The following is a 19,551-nucleotide window of genomic DNA, read 5'->3' on the forward strand; positions in this document are numbered from 1 at the left end:
AAAAAAAAAAAAAAAAAAGAAAAAAGAAATAAATTACCTGTATCAGGACTGAAAGAGGAGACATCACCGAAGACCCTTCAGACATTAATGGGATTATAAGGGAATACCATGAGCAAATTTGTGCCTGTAAACTTGACAACTTAGGTGAAATAGACAAATTCCTTGAAAGATACAAATGACCAAAACTGACCTAAGAAGAGAAAGAAAACTTGAACAGCCCTATGCTAATTTTAAAAAATGAATTTGTAATTAAAAACCTTGCCAGCCCAGATGGTTTCACTGGTGAATTATATCAAGCATTTAAGGGAGAAATAATATCAGTCCTACACAAATTCTTTCAAACAGTAGAGAAAGGAACACTTCCCAAATCATTTTATGAAAGGATGCCTGCCCATCAGACTGGTTCTTCTTTCAAAGCCATTCCAGTTTTCAGAGAATTTACAACTATTTCCAACCAACATAAAAATAGTTATAGAGTGTATTAGGTATGTATAGGAACTTTGTACATACTTATTTATGTGTTTGATACATTCTTTCCAATCTTCACATAAGCTCTAAGAAAGTAATAGTGTTTGGTTATTAGCTCATACTGCTACTCTATCAGGCTTTCAGTGTACTGAAAACAGACACAAGCGGTTACCTTGTGATTAAGTGATCAATTCATGATCCAGTTCCCCTGGTATGCCTATGTTGGAGTATGTCGCTTAGTCCTTAGTAATGGGGCTCCTTACTACCCACTTCATCAATTGAAGACAGATGTCCTTTAGCCAGTAGGTTGGTCACAGTCATAGGTATGGAGGCTGAAGTGGAGAGATCCTATAAATCACCTGGGCTGCCCAAGGCTGCCTCTTTTGCTCACAGCATGGAGGTTAGAGGAGCAAGAATGATCCCCTACTGTGTAGAGGGTCAGGACTATAAGTCAGGATCAAGCCAGTTTCCCTTTTCATAGATAGAGTGACGCCTCCTTACTGCATCATCTGCAGAGTGGAACGTCACAGGTAGAGGGATGCAATAGAAATCCTCTCCCCATGATAGATACTTTAGGGTAGGAGACTGTGCGTTTTTGAACACCAGCCCAATACATATTTGTGCACTCACTTGTAAAGAGCGTCCTGTATTTCACTGACGATGAAACCAAACTTAGAAAGATTAATGGTGTGAATGAGGTTACGTAGGTGGTGTGGGGCTGAGTCAAGGTTATTCCCGCTCTGATTCCAGGGCCCACCACTGTGCTGTCTGGACTTAGGTGTGCTTTACAAATAAACGACCCCATTTTCCTTACTTGCCTATGGGGTTGCCCAAATCATCTGAACCTGTATGTCATTTATTGACACGTGATAGATAGGAGATGATTATTATGAGTTTAAATAAATTTATTTACTTACTTAAATGGAGAATTTGAAATTCTTTTTCAGACCAAAATTAATGATGAATAATTTGTTATTTTAAACACCTAATCTCAGTGTGTAATCAAAGTCATAATTGCTTTAAATGAAACCAAATTATGGGTTGTGAAAGCCACTTTAAGGCTGAAAAACATCATATTTGCACAATCTTCCTTTCATCAGCCCTATTTTCTTAAAAGAAAAACAAATAACAGGCTTTGCTAGTTCCCAATTTAAGCTGTTTTTCACATGCTAGTCTTTCGGGTTATCAGCTAATAGTCTTTTTCCTTTTTAAATAGTCTTTATAAAAGCCCTGAATAGTTGGTTCTTACTGTGGTTGCCATCTCTGATTAAACATTGTCAGTTGAATGTATGGTAAGTATTCACTATTTAACTGATTGTATGTAAACAGGTACATGCAGAACATTTGACCTATGTACACATAGTCCTCAGTCAGACATGGGCCTTTTTTCTGATTAGAAGCAGTCATCATTGGAATTAGCTTTGATTTTTTGCTATCACTCATGGTTTGCATACAGGGCATTGGCTGGGAAATAATTCATCTGTAGAAGCCTTCATTTTTGGTAAACTTCCCCACTAAGTATACACACACACACACACACACACACACACACACACCAACATGTGAACACTCGTCAGTGAGGAATTGGAGAGGATAGGGTGTTCCAAGGAGTAGAAATGTAGGGCTTATAATGGTACACTATGAATTGGAATATCGAGGGGATTTTCACTGAAAGCAAATCTTACTTGTTCTGGTGTGTCATAGGCGTAGATTTTTTTTTTTTTCTGGTACTGGGAATCGAACTCACGACCTCGTGCTTGCCAGGCAGGCACTGTGCCGCTGAGCTAAATCCCCAGCCCCAGGTGTAGATTCTTGAAGGCTTTATTGGATCATGCCACCGTCTCCTTTTGTCTCTTCTTTCCATTCTGTACCTCGGAATAACGAGTAGGGGAGACTCTGCGCCAGTCATGGCTATATTGTAGTTAAATAAACATAGAATGATAGATCTAGCATTTCATTGGACACCTCCTGTCCTTTCTTTCTTAAAGGGAAAAGGTGGAGATTAAACTTGGATGTAGGGAAGCTAATGCAGTGAGAGAGCAATGACTTGGGTTCCAGAGACTGGCTTTCCAGTTCTAGAGCTGTGTTTTGATGGATATATGACTTCAGGCAACTCATGTCATCCGTTTGAGTCTTAGATTTCCCTTGTATAAGATGGTAGAAACAACAGCTTCATCCTGGAGGCATGCTGAGAACTGGATGGGCTAGTGTATACAAAAGTCCTTTGTGAACTATGAAGTGTACATTTAAGCACTAGATGTTATAATATACAAATAAATGGTATATCTCTTGAAGGTACAGTAAAATTTTAGTTCATATCAGCAGATTTGAATAAGGGATGGGTAATTTATGTGCTTGTGATTCTAGAATATATTATGAATGTATTTTGGTAGTAGATTTACATTTCTAATTTTGTGCTTTGGCTAGTATCATGAATATGAATTTACTTTAATATATATTCATTTACTTTAATATATATTTATACTAATCACGGGGATGGTTACCCAAAAGCAAGCTGAGCAGCAAGAGAAGCACATCTGGGATTGAAATGTGTTCCTGGATACTTCATGGTCTCATGTCTTATCCTTGATGTACTGTTAGCACTGCATGATTTAAGCCTTTAATAGATTTTTAAAAGGGAAGTTAGTTTACAGTTGTTGAATTACTGAAATATAATTATCTTTTTACAAAATATTAGCATTAAAATTCATTATCTTTATAAAAAGACTGGGGACAATGATTTAAAAGTCAAACCTATGTGTCCATAATCTGTACAGGCAGCACCCTCATTTGGTGACAGTTGACATGGCAAGACCTTGAAGTATTCTTTTCTTAGCAGGTGGCTTAGGGCATTGGCCATTCCTTGACCTCTTCTTTGCAACCTCAGACTGGGGCAGGCATCAGGGAAGGCTGAAGCTGAGAGCTCTAGCTCTCCATCTGTGATGCAGGCCAGAAGATGCCTTTGTCTGGTCCTATTTTGTGGTGGCTGCATGGTGCAGGCTGGGTTCTTTTTCCCGTGCCTTGTCTTTCCCTGATGTTACTCAGCTGGCACACTGGGGCCCTGCTGCCTTTTGAAATACTTTAGGTAAAATGATCCTGGCCCTTGTTAAATTAGGAGATTTTATCTTTTTTGTTAAATAATTCTGATTGTTGAATGAGAACAGATTTTGCCTTAAGAAGTAAGAACCATGACTTAGGATTTCAAGGAAAAGCGTAACTTATCCCACAGTCAGAGTATCCCATAGGCTTAAAGACTTCTAAGTAAATCCGTGTGTGTGTGTGTGTGTGTGTGTGTGTGTGTGTGTGTGTATGTATGTGTGTGTGTGTGTGTTATATTTTTAAGGTAGCCAATGAATGTGAAGAAATATTGAAAAGATTATAGTTTTGCCACCTCTGAGTAATTGCTAGCTCTTATATTGGTAGGAGTTTCTTTCTATATAAGCATGTCCACCTTAAGTGGAGCTTTACCTATTCTCATTTCTCTTCCACTTTTATTGTCTCTCTTTTCCAGGCCCCAAAGATTAATCCAGATTAATATAAGGAAATGTTCAAACTCTGTGAGCAGATATTTAGTACTCTATTTTCTGCTATCAAATCAAGCAGAAAACTCTTTGGATGAGACTTTTTCACGTCTATCTATAATGTTCTTTGAAAGTACCGCCAGAGCAGGAAGTGACTAGCTGAATCAGAGAGTAAAAAATGATTTGGGTTAAATCTATATATATGATTCTGTCTCTCTCTCTCTCTCTGTTTCTCTCTCCTTCTCTTCCTCTCTCCCTCTCTCCCTCTCCCCCTCTCCCTCCTCCTCCTCCTCCCTCACCCCTCTCCATTTAATTCCATATAATTTAATATCAGCCATAGTGGCTTTTTCTGAAAATTTACCAAGCCCTTGCGTGCTTGCTCAGTGATTAACAACACAGACAATGTTTTAAAAACATGATATTTAAGGCTAAATAGCATTAATCAGGAGTAATTTCCATTATAATTACTTATGTGTTTCTTATGCTTGCTGTTAAAAATCACAGTGTAATTCTTGTTTTTGTTTGTTGTTTGTTTTATTCAGAGACACTTTTTCAGAAATCTTGGATCTATTCTGGCCTATGCCTTCTTGGGGACTGCTGTTTCTTGCTTCATTATTGGGTAAGGGAATCTTTGTCATATAACCAAATTAACGCACTTCCTAAAGGGCTGAGGTCCATATGGGTGCACAGAGTCTAGTATTTAGTTTGAGATCATGCAGTTAGGATTGAGAGCTGTGCTGTCCTGTATGGTAGTTGTTAGCCACATGCGACTATTTACATTAAAATTAAGCTGAATTCTGAAGTGAATGAGGCACATAAACATAAGTATCGCATAGTTTCTCTTATGTAAGAAACCCAAGGTACAAATAACTTAAAGAGCAAAGTAAAAGATAATACAAAATAGGGAGATAGATCCTCTATGAATGGGAAGGAGACCTAGCGATGGAGGAGGGGGAGAGATGGGAGGGTAAGGGGAAGTAAAAAGGAAATTATTATGTGTTATGTACATGTACCAATTCCCCATGAAGTCTGTAATCATTGTGTACTTCAAACAGGTACTAATAAGCATACATTTTTGAAAAAAATAGAAGATTAAAATGAAATACAGGGGCTGGGGATTTAGCTCAGCGGCAAAGCGCCTGCCTGGCAAGCGCAAGGTCGTGAGTTCGGTTCCCGGTACCGGAGAAAAAAACCAAAAAAAAAAAAACCAAAAAAAACAATGAAATACAATTACTCCCAGTTCCTAGATCTTGGCTTCTATTATCATTCTCCAATGAAAGGAACCAGAGTCCTTGTAGAAATAGCTTTTTCTAAGGTGGGGAAAGGAAATAGACATGAAAATTCTTCCTGCAGTGCCACAAAGTAAGTACTCAAAAGACATACAGACACAAGGATGAGTGGCATGTCAAAGGGACACAAGGGCCAACCTGAAAGTTCCCATAATGGCCACACTCCCCAGTGGCTAAAGAACAACAAAATGAATAACATTGTGTTTGTATTAGATTACCATACAAAGAGTGAAAGAAATAATTGGATGAATAAATGAATGGGAGAAAAGGGACAAATCTCCTGTGCCAAATTCCAAATAATTTTTGTAGATACATCCCTTCAAGGAGGTGCGGCTTAGTCCCCCCATTCCAGTACCTCACTCCAGCTGTGCTTTGTGGGCTGTGCATAATGATTTCTTCTTAAGAGTATGGTACAGAAAAGAGGGGGAAAGAAGAATAGCTTTTAAATGGAGAAACCTGGAAGATGGTACTTGAGTGAGGCAATCAAGGTCAATATCTGCCGGGGATATACCTCAGCGGCACAGTGCATACCTGACAAGCACAAGGTCCTGAGTTTGATTCCCTGTACCCCAAAAAATAAAAATAAAAAAGGTCAATATCAGTAGTGATAAATCATGTTGATAGTATATACTCTTCATATTTGTGATGAGAATGGTACTTTATCTCCCAAATCTTCCACCCCAAAATATATCACTTCAGTCTAACCAGGAGAAAAAAATCAGACAAATTCCAAATGAAGGACAAAATACCTGCCTGGTATTCCTCAAAACTGCCAAGGTCATCAGCAGTAAGCAATGTCTAAGAAACTGTCCCAAGCAAGAGGAGACTGGAGAGATTTGATGACTAAACATGATGTAGTACCTAGATAGGATCTTGGAACATAAAACATTAGCCCTGACTATATTAAGGATGTTAGTTAATTTAAAAAAATAGGTAGAAACCTGGAGATAAAGGCAAGGGTCTTTTATTTTGTCAGGAAAGGAGGGACTTGGAGTTTATCCTTTAAGAAATGAAAAATCATTGATGAGCCACAGATTATGTCACTGGCATTAATGACTTTGGGAAGTAAGATGATGAAAAGGCTGCCAGAGAGCTCTGTTGTCTAGGTCTAAGATTGTAGTAGAAGGAAATGGAGAGGAGGATCTAGTTTCAGGAAATATTTAAAAGGTGTATGAAAGAACCATTGGTGAGCAAGAAAGGGCAAATCAAATCTGTGCCACAGAATGGATATGAACTGAACTTTAAATAGGTAAGTGCTTGGGACAGTACCACACATACTAGGTAAGCATTAAGTTGTAACTATTTCTTCTCACAAGAATTCCATTTTGCAAATATGACTTCTTCTTTGCTTCTACCCATCCACTGTGTTAAGCATCCGTCACAAATCTAATTATTACAGGATTGGCTGTAGAACACAATGAGTTAATTCGTGGTTATTTTTACTTCCTTAACCCCTGCAGTTGCTCTATCACTACACACACACACACACACACACACACACACACACACACACACACACACACCCTTGTAACACATACTAGACCTTTTCTTTCACATACTAGCCATTTTAAAAATACTCCTCAGTGTTCCCAATTAGTAAGGTGTCATGTAGGAAATGTGATTCAGTGGAGCTGAAAAATTGAACTTTGTGGTTCCTATTGGACCATGTTCTGCCCAACATAAGGAGGATTGCTGCTGGCCTGCCTGGCCCATGCAGAGCAAGTGGCCAGGTGTGTCAGTGGGGACACTGATGTGTTAATAGGACATTTAAAAAGTTTTACCTCTTTTCCTTTCCTTGCAGAGAAGGCAGTAACAGCTTGGATCTTTGTGACCAACTCATCTTTCCCCTCCAGCTTCATCCAGCCCATTGCTTTGTGTGACTGTAAATGTACCATTTCAGAGTGTACGAGTTTTGTTGCAATTTACTACATATTATATCAGGTTCTATAGTCTTCCTTCTCCTCTAACACCCAGTTGCTTAAGATGCCTTAATATTGTTGCTAACTGGAGATCATACTAATTATCTGTTGCTTTCATAAATCTCCTTTGAAGCATGTGCCCCCTCAGCTTGCATGTTCGCAAGATTTTTCCTGACATAATTTAATTTACCTTTTTACAGAAATCTCATGTATGGTGTGGTGAAGCTCATGAAGATTGTGGGGCAGCTCTCTGATAAATTTTATTACACAGACTGTCTCTTTTTTGGAGCCATTATCTCTGCTACTGACCCAGGTATGTGTCTCTTTGCCTTTATCATTATGATGATATATTATTTAAATGTTAAAAATATCAAGGCAGTCATCAATTTTTTCCTGATTCTATGAAGTTTATTTTAAAAACATTTTACTGTGAAATGAAGCACATTTGGAAAGGTTCGTGGAAGACACATGTATAATCACAGTGAATAACCATGTTTTCACAGGAAGGATGAAAGAACAACCTCAAGCTGTTTCTCAACTACACCTTCTTCCTTCCTCTAGAAAGGCTACTTCATCCTGGACTTTTAATACCTTCTATACTTCTCTTTACATTTCTACACTTGCAGTCTTCTCACTTGCTTTGTAAAATATTTCTTTTGAGTATAAATGACAGATAAAATCATATATTTAACATATACAACATAATTTGAGATCTGTACAGGTTGTGAAATGATTAGTATAACTAAGTTAATTCACATATCTATCATCTCACATAGTAATTCTAAATTTCCTCTACTTAGAAACATTTTATAATATCACCAGTCAAAAACTACTCATGCAAGAAGAAAAATGTACTCAGCATCTCACTCCCAGAGACAGATTAAAACAGTTATGTAAACGCCATTCTACATGACTTCTTGATATCGCAATATGTTATTACATTTTTTAAAATAAAAATTTGGCAGTGCCAATTGCTTTGTAACCACCATTTCACTTAATAGAGTGTAGTGGATACCTTTGACTTAAGTGAATTTATGTCAACATCATGATCTCTTAATGATATTATTTTTTGTTTTGGTTTTTCTCCGGTACCGGGAACCGAACTCACGACCTTGCGCTTTCTTAATGATATTATTAATAGCTTTTTTTGTCTCCCCTTTACCTTCCCTTACATCCCCTCCCCTTATTCCCTTCCTTGTCTAACAGTAGTCTTTCTACTTTCTTGTCATCGTTTTTAGATTCCACGTTAGGGAAACATGTAATACTTGTCTTCTGAGTCTGGCTTATCTTGCTTAACATGGTGATTTACATTTCCATGCATTTTCTGCAGATGACCTAATTTAGTTCTTTACACTAAATAACACTCCATTGTGTGCATATACCACATTTTTAATCTATTCATCTGTTGATGGGCACCTTTCCATATCTGGACCATTGTGAATTGTGCCACAGTAGACACAGATAGGCAGGTATCCTATGGTATGCTGACATGAATTATTTCAGGTATATACAAAGGAGTGATATAGCTGGGTCACACCGTAGTTCTGTTTTTAGTTTTTTAAAGCACATCTGCACTGATCTCCATGGTGGCTCTACTAATTTACATACCCACCAGCAGTGTAGAACGGTTCCTTCTCCCTGAATCCTCACCAGCATTTCTATTTTTTGTGTTCCTGATGGTAGCCGTTCTGTTCTGGTTGAAATGGAATCTCAGTGTAGTTTTGATTTGCATTTTCCTAGTGGCTTAAGATGTGGAAATTTTTTCATATACTTATTGGCCATTTGCATTTTTTCTTTTGAGAAGTCTGTTCAATTTATTTACCTATTTATTGAATGGGCTATGTGATTTTTTTTGGTGTTAGTTTCTTTTAGTCTTTATATATTCTAAATAATAATTCTGTCAGAAGAGCAGTTGGCAAAGATTTTGTCCCATTCTATAGGCTGTCTTTTCACTCTGTTAGTTGTTTCCTTTATTGTGCAGAAACTTTTTAATTTTATATAGTTCTATCTGTTGATTCTTTCTGCTATTTCCTGTGCTATTTGGGTCCTGTTTAGAAAGTCATTGGCCAAACTGGATGTGGTGGCACATGCCTATAATCCCAGTATTTGGGAGGCTGAGGCAGGAGGATTGCCATGAATTCAAGGCCAGCTTGATCTATATAGCAAGACCCTGTCTCAAAAACAAGGGAAAAAAGAGAGTCATTGCCTATGCTTATAGCCTCATGTGTCCCCATTTTCTTACAGCAGTTTCAAAGTTTCAGGTCTTAGTTAGGTTTTTAAAAAATCCATTTCAGATTGATTTTTGTATGGGATGAGAGATAGAGATCCAGCATCAGTCTTTTACATATGGAACCCAGTGTTCCTAGCACTGTTTGTTAAAGAGGCAGTCTTTTTTTCTAACCTACGTTTTTGGCTCCTTTGTGAAGAATCAGAGGGCCATAACTGTGTGGGTTTTTTGTTTGTATGGTTTGGTTTGGTTTATTTTTGCATCCTCTCTTCTTTCCCATTAATTGGTGTGTCTATCTTTGTGCCAATATCATGCTATTTTTGCTTAGGACTATCTTGGCTATTCTGGGTTTTTTTTGTGTTCGCATATAAATTTTAGGATTTTCATTTCTAATTTTATGAAAAATACCATTGAAATTTTGACAAGGATTGCACTGAACTTGTAGAGCCCTTTCTGTAAAGCGGCCATTTTAACAGTGTTAATTTTGCCAATCCATGGACATGGGCAGTCTTTCCATCTTCTGGTGTCTTCTTCAATTTCTTTCTTCAGTTGTCTATAGATTTTATTGGAGCGGTCTCTCACCTCCTTGGTAAGGTTGATTCCTAGGTATTTTTTAAACTATTGTGAATGGAATTGTTTTCTAGATTTCCTTGTCAGTTTGTTCATTTTTGGTGTATAGAAAGGTTATTTATTTTTATGTGTTGATTTTATATCCTGAGGAGTAGTCATTAATTTTCATTGCAACAGAGAGCTTGTATATTAGCACAAAATGGAGGAAATGAACAGTCTGTCACCGTGGATGGACAGCTTTAGACAGTCGTGTGTTCTGAAGAATCCCAATGTTCCCAAACCACAGATCTTTCTACCTACATTTGTTATCACAAACATCCTAAGTAAATTAGTATTGAAGATTTGGCTGGTTGAAGCACCTTCATTTGTTAAAAGAAACCGAGATGTGAGTCTCAGGCTTTGGGTTGAATTATAGCTGTGCCAGTCACTGATCGAGCGGCCTGAGACTGCGTTTTCCCCTGCCATCAGTTTCCTCATCTATAAAGTAGGAGGAATGGTTCTTGTTCCCTGAGGCTGCTGTGATGATTAAATGAAACAACACAAGCAAAGCACTGGGCATAACATCTGCTAACTGCATTGGCCTCTGCACATCTGACTCAAGCGGAGGTTTGTTTTCCTGGTTTTTTTTTTTCTTCAAAAATAACAGATCATCCTTTAACTCAAGCATGTTTCCGAAGAACCTCTGAAAGTAGTTTTGTTATTTTAATACTGTGCTCTCTTGATTACCTGCAGATGTGTATCTTTGAGAAATAAATTCTTAGGGGCTTGGGATTTAGCTCAGCGGTATAGCGCCTGCCTGGCAAGCGCGAGGTTGTGAGTTCCATTCCCGGTACCGGAAAAAACAACAACAAAAAAAAAAAACAAAAAAAGAGAGAGAGAGAAAAAAATAAATTCTTCATAAGTCTCAGAAAGTTGGTTAGTTTTTCTGAATATATATTGCTAATTATATTTGTCTATAACTTTATTACTTGCTTTTTACTAGTATATATATCTTACTTAATAGTAAAAGGAGGTTATTGTGACAAAAGGTTACTGATGCTGTTTTCTGAGCTATCATTGTTGCTTCATTTAATAAGATACAGAGGATTATTTTTCCAGATTATCTTTGCAATTGTTTACTTCCCTTTAATGTGTCTATGCTACGGTAGAAAATAATGGAAAGCATTACCATGCTACCTCATTTTTATTTGGCCTGTGAAAAGTGACACAGTAAAGGTCTTGTATAAATGAAAGTTCTAGAAAATTGAAAGTTTAAAGTCATTAGAAATCAAGACATTAACTTTAATTGTTTTCTAATGGAAATCGTTCTGAAATGTAAAATGCTTTTGTAAATTAAAAGCATTTTACTGGCCTTCTAAAAATTCATTGTTCATAAACTCGAGTCATAAAGGAGATTAAAACTTTGGAGCAGAGTTAGAGGATGTTACCGAACCATGCCCATGTTGTCTACTGCACACTATTTCAATCTCTGATACAAGTTTTGCAAATAGAAAGAGTTTATTCATCAGGCAGCTGAGCAAAGAAATTGAGACCCAATTCTCAAATCCATTCCTTGAGGGGTAGAGTTGAGGATATTTATGGGGTAAAGAAGCAGTATGGTCCAAGGCATGGGGAAAGGTGATTGGAGGTGTAGTGATCAGGGGTCTGCACATAGATAATCAAACTTCATGGCTCTTTGTGGGATGCATGTTCAGAAAATGGCAATGTTAGCATGATCTGACATGAAATATTTGGCCTTTTAACATCAAAAGGTCACCTATCAGTCACCTGTACAGGCCCACCCATGTGAAAAGTTGGAGTTTCACAAAAAGTGGCCATCAAGTCCCTGAAAATTAATCTGAGGAGCTATTATCATCATAATCCACTTGTCAGAGGTGTTCCAACAGCTAAGGCAGTGGGAGACTGATAATGTATAGCTCACCTGTGTGACCTCCAGAATTAGTTAAGGTGAACTAAAAACAGGTAACTAAGGGGGAGCATAAAAAAGTACAAAGTGTTGGTCAGTATGTATGGCACTAGGTGAGCTAGTTTGTTGGCTGGTGATTATCAGCTACGATTCTGTCCTTCCATCTAATCTGAGAGACTGAGATCTTGACTCTTTTGATGGTTATGTATCTGAAATGGCTCAGGTCCTTGACAAGTGCTTCTGAGCTACTTGAGATACATATTTACAACTGTAAGTCCTTCTTTTGGTACATGCTCAGCAGGTAGGGCTGGATTTTGAAGCACCAAATTGGCTTTTTGTCTCTAGTGCATAAAACAGAAATTCTGATATTAAGATATGGGATGATATTGACTGATATGAAAGAACGAGAGGTTCTTGTTCTTGATTATATTGACTTGGATCAAGGTAGGGCTGGGTTTTGAAGCACCAAATTGGCTTTTTGTCTCTAGTGCATAAAACAGAAACTCTGATATTGAGATATGGGATGATATTGACTGATATGAAAGAACGAGAGGTTCTTGTTCTTGATTATATCAGACTTGGATCAAGGCACTTGTCTTTGGTCTTCCCAGTGAAGGTGTGGTGTGCTGCGGGCTTCCTTATGATCAGAAGCCCTCCTCATTCAGTGGGTGTTATGTGCCATCTTTGTGAACGGTTGTTTTAGATGGGTCCATGGTTAAGAAGACAAAATGTATGATTCCATGTGTTCAGAGGCAGCTTCCAGAGAAGATGAATGCTCTTCCTGCCTGCAAGCCATTACAAAATGATTTGAAAAATTTTCTTTCATTTTCATACTCCTGCAGTCAGTCAGCCTTACAGGATCTGTGTTGTCCAAGACCAGTTCTCTAGTTACATCACCAGGGTGGTTAGTCTTTTGCTCATCCTTTGAGACATGGTTCCAACATGCCACCCACCTAGTCATTCTTCCCAGACTCCGTCAGTGATCTTCCATCACTCAAGTCTGTTTCATACATAATGGTGCCTGCTGCTTTATACTGAACATTCACAGGTGCTAAGTGCTCTTTAGTACAGAGGTGGTATATTTAAGAAAAGTTAGTTTGACGAACTAATTTCAGTTCTTAATTTTTCTTCTTTTTATATCTACTTTCCTGTGATGTTTTCCTACTCTTTTTAAAATATCTACACCCATAGTCCTTAGTCAGTTAATTAACTTGTGATTTCTGAGACCATGTCTACTTGGAAATGTCTATTGAGATGATGTTCTTTTTAATTTCAAGAGCTCTTCTTGGGGGAGGGGGGATTGAGGCCTGTATTAGTCAGTTTTGCATTACTACAACGAATACCTAAGGGAACTAATTTAATAAAGAGAAATGGTTCAGTTAGCTTACAGTTACTTACATGTGATATGAGTGACGAACGCATTTTTTTTGTGTTCAACCACAGAGATTGAGGAATTTCAGTACTGTACCATAGAGCAGCCTGTTTCCTCATTCCTAAATTCCAAGATCAGATGGCCTCATTGGTTTGGGCCTCTGGTGAGGGTGCTGTATGGCATTGGTGGGAGCACATGTCTGAGCAGCCATTATATCTCAAGCCAGGAGCTTAGAGACACTGAGAGACCAGAGTCCTACTGTCCCCTTGAGCTTCAGACCTTCCACAAGGCTGCACCTCTTAAAGGTACAAAGGCATCTTTCAGTACCACCACCCTGGGGATCAAAGCATTTGTACATGGATCTTTTAGAGACATTCAAGTTACACCCAAACCATAACAAGTCCTTTCCAAGCCATTTACCCACTCTATCATCCCCACATCATCCTCTTCCAGTTGTCAGCACCCATGTTCCATCTTGTGGTCAGGCATAGACTTGCTCAAGAAGGTCGCTGCAGCGTTCCTAACCCACTTTAAATGGTGATGGTAGAGAAAATGAGGAATTAAAATTCAGACCGGTTCCATGTAAATATCCATTGTTATTATGCATGCTGTCCTTCATTGTCATGGATCAATGAGTGGATTATATGCTATTTTTACTATTGGTAACTGTAGTATTTTAGGCAAACCACGTTTAAGTCAAAAGAGCTTTTGGAAAAGATGTAGCCTCATCCTTCACTTTATTGCCTTTGGATTTTATTGTGTGCTGAGTTCTCCTGGCCAGTGGGTGTCTCTGTTGGGTGGCTTCTGTTTGCCCCTCCAGATTTACTCACCATACTTCTCCACCTCCTCTTGGCCTCAGAAAGCTGACTTGTATGGAACATGCCAAAGGTTCTTTTGTCATCTGATTTCCCACTGGAGGTATCTCTGGCCAAGTGGCACTGAGGAGGACAGAGATGCAGGAGCCATGCAGGCTAAGCAGGTCCCGTGATCAAAGGTCACAGCTCCTGTCAGGTGACCCTCTCCCTACAAGCCCAGGTTCTGGTAACCACTCTTTCCCTGGGAGCCCCCAGGCCTAGGGATGATTCAGAAGCTCCCTGTCTCCAGCTTCAAGTACTCTCTTCTCCCTTGGGGTTTCCCTGTACCCTGCCCACACTTTCATAAATAATTTCTCTATAAGACTCTCCTCAAATATTTGTGTTTCCTGCCAAGATGACTGGTGGAGACCTAGCATCCTAGAGTGCCGAGGATCACATCTTTGGATAGGCAAGCTGGCTTGTGTTCCTTCAGACTAACCCCCGTCAGTCTTGAGTCCCTGAGTGACTGAGGTGGACAGAGGCATATGCTGGCTCATGCTGGACATGTGATATGAGTGACGAATGCATTTTTTGTGTTCAACCACTGAGATTGGGGAATTTCAGTACTGTACCATAGGGCAGCCTGTTTCCTCATTCCTAAATTGGGGAAATGATAGTACTAGCCTCTTTGCAGAGTTCTATGTTGACTAAATGAGATCAGAAAACATTTGTCATAGTGCCTGCTTCATGGCAAATCCCCAGTAGTTGTTGTTATTATTATCATTATTAGTTTTTATTCAGCAATTGGATTAAAAACAAGACAGTTCTGCTGGTCTGGAGGGGTGCATGCGCACTATGAGGCTAAAGTAGGGGGACTGCAAATTTGAGGCCATCCCAGACAACTTAGTGAGATCTTATCTTAAGATAAAATACAAAAAAGGCTGGATAAAGATAGCTTAGTAGTAAAGCACTTGCCTAGCATGTGTGAAACCCTTGGATCAATCCCTAGTACTGCAAGAAAACCCCAAAACAAAATGAAGAAACAATTTTAGTATATGTGCTGCAGAAGCAAGCACAAGAAGACCCTTCTTATGTCATAGAATGATAAACTAATAGAGTTTACATGAGGAGCCACAAATATTTTTAATGTAATACATAGTTGAGGAAACAACTTTTTAAAAAGCTTCACCTCTGAAGACTTTTCCTGTTGTGTCACCTGCTAGATCATATTTCCGGGTAAAGGAAAGAGGTTGACCTTGAATCTCATGATAACATCTGTGTTTTGAAACCGACATGTCCTTTAAGAACTACAGCTGATGGTCATGCATCCTCCTAATGTCTGGTTGTCATGATACAGAAGACATTTTGAAGTGCACATTATTTTTTTGCTTACTTTCAACAGATGAATTAAGCTTTTGGAAAAGGAAGAGATGTTGGAGGCAGCGCCATTATGAAATTTCCCTTGATCTATAGCAAAAATAGAGAAAGCAGAACAGCAAAAGAAAGCACACAGAGATAAAACTAAAAGATAAAACCAGCATCAATGATACATGGGTACAGGAGTAGTGGCTGCAAGGGACAAAGGAGACGTTGATCAGGGAACCCTGGAAATTCCTACCAATATTAACGCTCTAAGGAGGCATCCCTGCTGAGAGTAAAGAGCGCTGTGGGCCTATATGATAACAGTTAAAACTAGCAGGAGTTTCGAGGCCCAAATTTGTGGATGAGTCTAAGAAGTCTTGCGATTAAAGGCCACAGCAGTGATCTGGATCCTTGGCCCTCTCAGAAATATCGAGCAAAGATCTCTCTGGAAGGACAGTGAGCCCTGTTTAATAGTGTATTAATGGACCGAAACAATTTAGGTATTAATGGAGGAGGGGACTAGAAGCTGTGGAACTCAGAAAGTACTGGAGAGGTACTTACTGTATTTGTAATATTTCCATATAAAACCAGAAGAGGGAGCAGTAGAGCCACAAAACTAGGAAAGCCTTTCTGGGTCCACGTCTGCCCCTCATCCACCTGAATTAAATATGAACAGGAGAAATGGATTGAAGTTGAACTTCATGGAAACATAGGAAAAAATTAGGATAATCCCATGAATAATAAAGCTACAGATAATGAAATCATATCAGAAAAATGGGGCCCTCCAAAGGGTGAACTTCGTTCATTTTCCAAATGAAGCCAAATAAAGAAAATGATAGAGGTTAGAAATAACTCCATGCATCAGGGCTATAAAATTAAGAAAATATAGAAATGAGAGAACTAAACAATATGAAAAGAGAGCTGACAGAAGGGAATGGAAGGGAAACCTAACAGACTGAGAAAAAAGGACATTCCTTTTCGAATGAGCAAAATTAAACAATAGTGTCAGGGAATGTGTATTTGGGTAATTAAACTATAAGGAAATGCAAGGAAATGGCTACTGTAAAATTCATGTAGCCGGGCATGGTGGTGCATACCTGTAATCCCAGCACTCTGGGGGCTGAGGCAGGAGGATTGCTATGAGTTCGAGGCGAACCTGGGCTACATAGTACATTCAAGGCCAGCCTGAACTGTATAGCATGACCCTGTCTCAACAAAATTTTTTATGTGGTTGCTCCTTTGGAGCAAAGAAAGGAGTGGGAAGATTTCTAAGAGGGTGGGTAAATTCTGCTTTTTGAACTATATGGTAGTGACAAGACTCACTGCCTTATAATAACTCACCAAATGAGGCATTTGTTTGGTTTGGTTTTCTAATTATATCAGTTAGTAGTGCCTTTGGTTACAGATAACAGAAAAACCTGTCTGATACTAGCTTGTACAAACAGGTCCTATTCTGGGTTACAGGCTGATGTTGTGGCTTCTGGTCCAACCAAGGATCTGGCACTGGATTGTTGTAGCACACTGTCTTTGGGTTTTGGTGGTATGTCAGTTTTCCCACAAAGGCAAGCTGGCTACATATATCTAGCCCCTCTGCCTTCTTCCACCAGGAAGGGGTGACACTACCTATAAGGGGACCTAAAACCCTTTTGTGGGGTCCATCAGTTAAAAAGTGATTTATTAATAGCGATAATACATTATTGGTCTTTCTTACTCTTGTCTCTAACAGCATACAGTGGCATTTTCAAGAAGCTGCATAACGTGTGATAATACCTATCTGTAGATATGAGAATCATCTGTCTTCTGTTAATCCAGATGTTTAAAGAGATTTGTAAAAATGTGAACAATTGGCTCTCTTCTCACTTTTTTGTTTTAGAAAATATAATGTTTAAAGACATTTCATGTTAACACAAAATAAGCCATTAATTTTAAATAAATAAATATTTATTTTTTTCCTCTTTCAGTCAATTCAGTACATATCAGTAGCTGTGATCCTCAAGACAAGCTCTTTGGGGGAAGCACAATAATTTTTAAGGTTGTAAAGGAGTTCTGAGGCCAAAAGTTTGAAAACCATTGATCTGGAGAACAGCTGATTTCTAAATGTTCAAAAAATATGAAAACTATGGAAAATAAAGACTTGCATTATTTCACAAACCTTTATGACATTCTTCTCTGTGCCCCAATCTTTTGCTGGTTCTGGGAGTGCAGTGGTAGGCAGCCCAGCAGAAAAGCCAAGCCATGGCAATGGTGATTTTTTTTTAAAGCTCTGTACCAGGTATTTTCAGAGTGTAGTAGGATTACAGTGGAAAACGAAGTGTTTGGACACAGGGTCATTAGCCTCAAGTATCACATCATGTCTCACTCAGATTAGGAAGATTGCTATTTTCTTTTCTGTCAGAGACAAACAGTCCATCTTTGACTCCCTCACTGTCTCCTGAACTACCCAGTTCCATCTAAGGGAAGAATTGCCGCTATAAATCCATAATCGGTGGCTTAAGGGCAGAAACAAAAACTAACTTTTGTGCTTTGGCCTGACATTTCAGTGACTGTGCTGGCGATATTTAACGAGCTGCATGCAGATGTGGACCTTTATGCACTTCTGTTTGGAGAGAGTGTCCTTAATGACGCTGTTGCCATTGTACTGTCCTCGTAAGTAGTGATGAGTCTACTAGGGAAGAGATAGTTTCATTTCTTGCATGTTTGGGGCCAAATTCAGAGGGCTGTTTTATAAGTGTTGAATATGGAATTGCATATTTTGCTAAATAAGATTTATCATTTTTGTTCATAAAGTTGTGGTACTTTGTCTACTTGGCAGCAATCAGAATGCTGATTACAGCATAACACAGTGACTGCAGATGAAATTAAATGACTTTGTCCTGAGCACTGGTTGGCAGAGTATAGATACCTATGTTTGTTGATATTTTCAGTTACAGGAGTCCCCAGGACCAGGGATATGTTTTGGGACCGCTAGTACATGTCTGAAGCCACATATAGTACTGAACCCTCTGCATACTATATGTTTTTCCTATGTGTACATATGTATGATAGAGCCTAATTTATAAATTAGGCAAAGGAAATGATGAACAATAATAACTAACAATAAAATACACAGTAATAAAAGTTACGTGAATGTGAGGTCTCTTTTATTTCAAAACAGACCTGAAATTGTACCTTTCACCTTTTCATTTAAAGGAAGCATTTTTTTTTGGCTCCTCTCTGGCATGTCTAAATTGCCAGAATCACTACTCTTGCTCTCTGGGTTGCTTGAACACAAGCGGTGACTAGCCGGCGAGTGGAGTTTACAGTCAGGATACACTGGACAAAGGAATGCTCTTCATCCTAAGCAGGATAGCAGTGGATGATGTGATATTTCATCATGCTACTCATAATGATGCACACTTTAAAGCTTAGAAACTGTGTATTTCTGGAACTTTTCAGTTGATATTTCAAACTGTGGTTGACTTCAACTGAAGCCAGGGCAAGTGAAATTCTGCATGAGGGGAGGCTACTGTACCTTGGCATAAAACCAGGGCAGTCTTAACTCTCTTTTTTTTTATTCTAGGTCTATTGTTGCCTACCAGCCAGCAGGGCTGAACACTCACGCCTTCGATGCCGCTGCCTTTTTTAAGTCAGTTGGCATTTTTCTAGGTATATTTAGTGGCTCTTTTACCATGGGAGCTGTGACTGGTGTTGTAACTGCTCTGATATCCTTTTTGTAGTTTCTGACCCTGCCTGGGTATGCATATGTGACGTTATACTTTCCAAGAGAATATTCTCAGATCTTCCTTTCAGATCAGAATATTAAATGGGTTGTTCCACTGGAATTTGGTGGTTCCTAAAATGTGTCCCTTTGGTGATACATGTTGGTTGGGCCTCTTGCTAAGAGTCTAGGCTAAACATTGGGAATGCAACTCTAGACTCCACTTTGTCCTCCCGATTGCTTTTTCTTCCCTTTTCATGAACCAGTTGGAATATCAGTTTTAGGGGGATGAAAAGAGATGAGGAGTCCTAAGAGGCTGGCCATCAGGAACCATTGGCTGGGAAGTCCTTTAGCCCTAGATTGCAGCTGCACAGAAGCCTTCCTTCCATAAGTAAGGATGGCACAATCTTTAGTTCAAAACAACCA

The 19,551-nt window shown here is 38.8% G+C and overlaps 1 protein-coding gene across 2 annotated transcripts in view; it reads left to right on the forward strand.

Annotated features, from left to right (window-relative positions):
• Slc9a7 (solute carrier family 9, subfamily A (NHE7, cation proton antiporter 7), member 7) overlaps positions 1 to 19,551 on the forward strand; it is a 142,720-nt gene that overhangs the window by 78,048 nt on the left and 45,121 nt on the right. For both annotated transcript variants that reach the window (XM_005408973.2, XM_005408975.2), the window contains exons 4-7: positions 4,532 to 4,608; positions 7,398 to 7,510; positions 17,969 to 18,074; positions 18,988 to 19,129. In XM_005408973.2, the coding sequence (XP_005409030.1) occupies positions 4,532 to 4,608; positions 7,398 to 7,510; positions 17,969 to 18,074; positions 18,988 to 19,129 (438 nt within the window). The remainder of the gene's footprint in view (positions 1 to 4,531; positions 4,609 to 7,397; positions 7,511 to 17,968; positions 18,075 to 18,987; positions 19,130 to 19,551) is intronic.

The sequence above is a fragment of the Chinchilla lanigera genome, unplaced genomic scaffold (genome assembly GCF_000276665.1).
Source record: "Chinchilla lanigera isolate Chin_1 unplaced genomic scaffold, ChiLan1.0 scaffold00115, whole genome shotgun sequence".
Taxonomy (NCBI): Eukaryota; Metazoa; Chordata; class Mammalia; order Rodentia; family Chinchillidae; genus Chinchilla; species Chinchilla lanigera.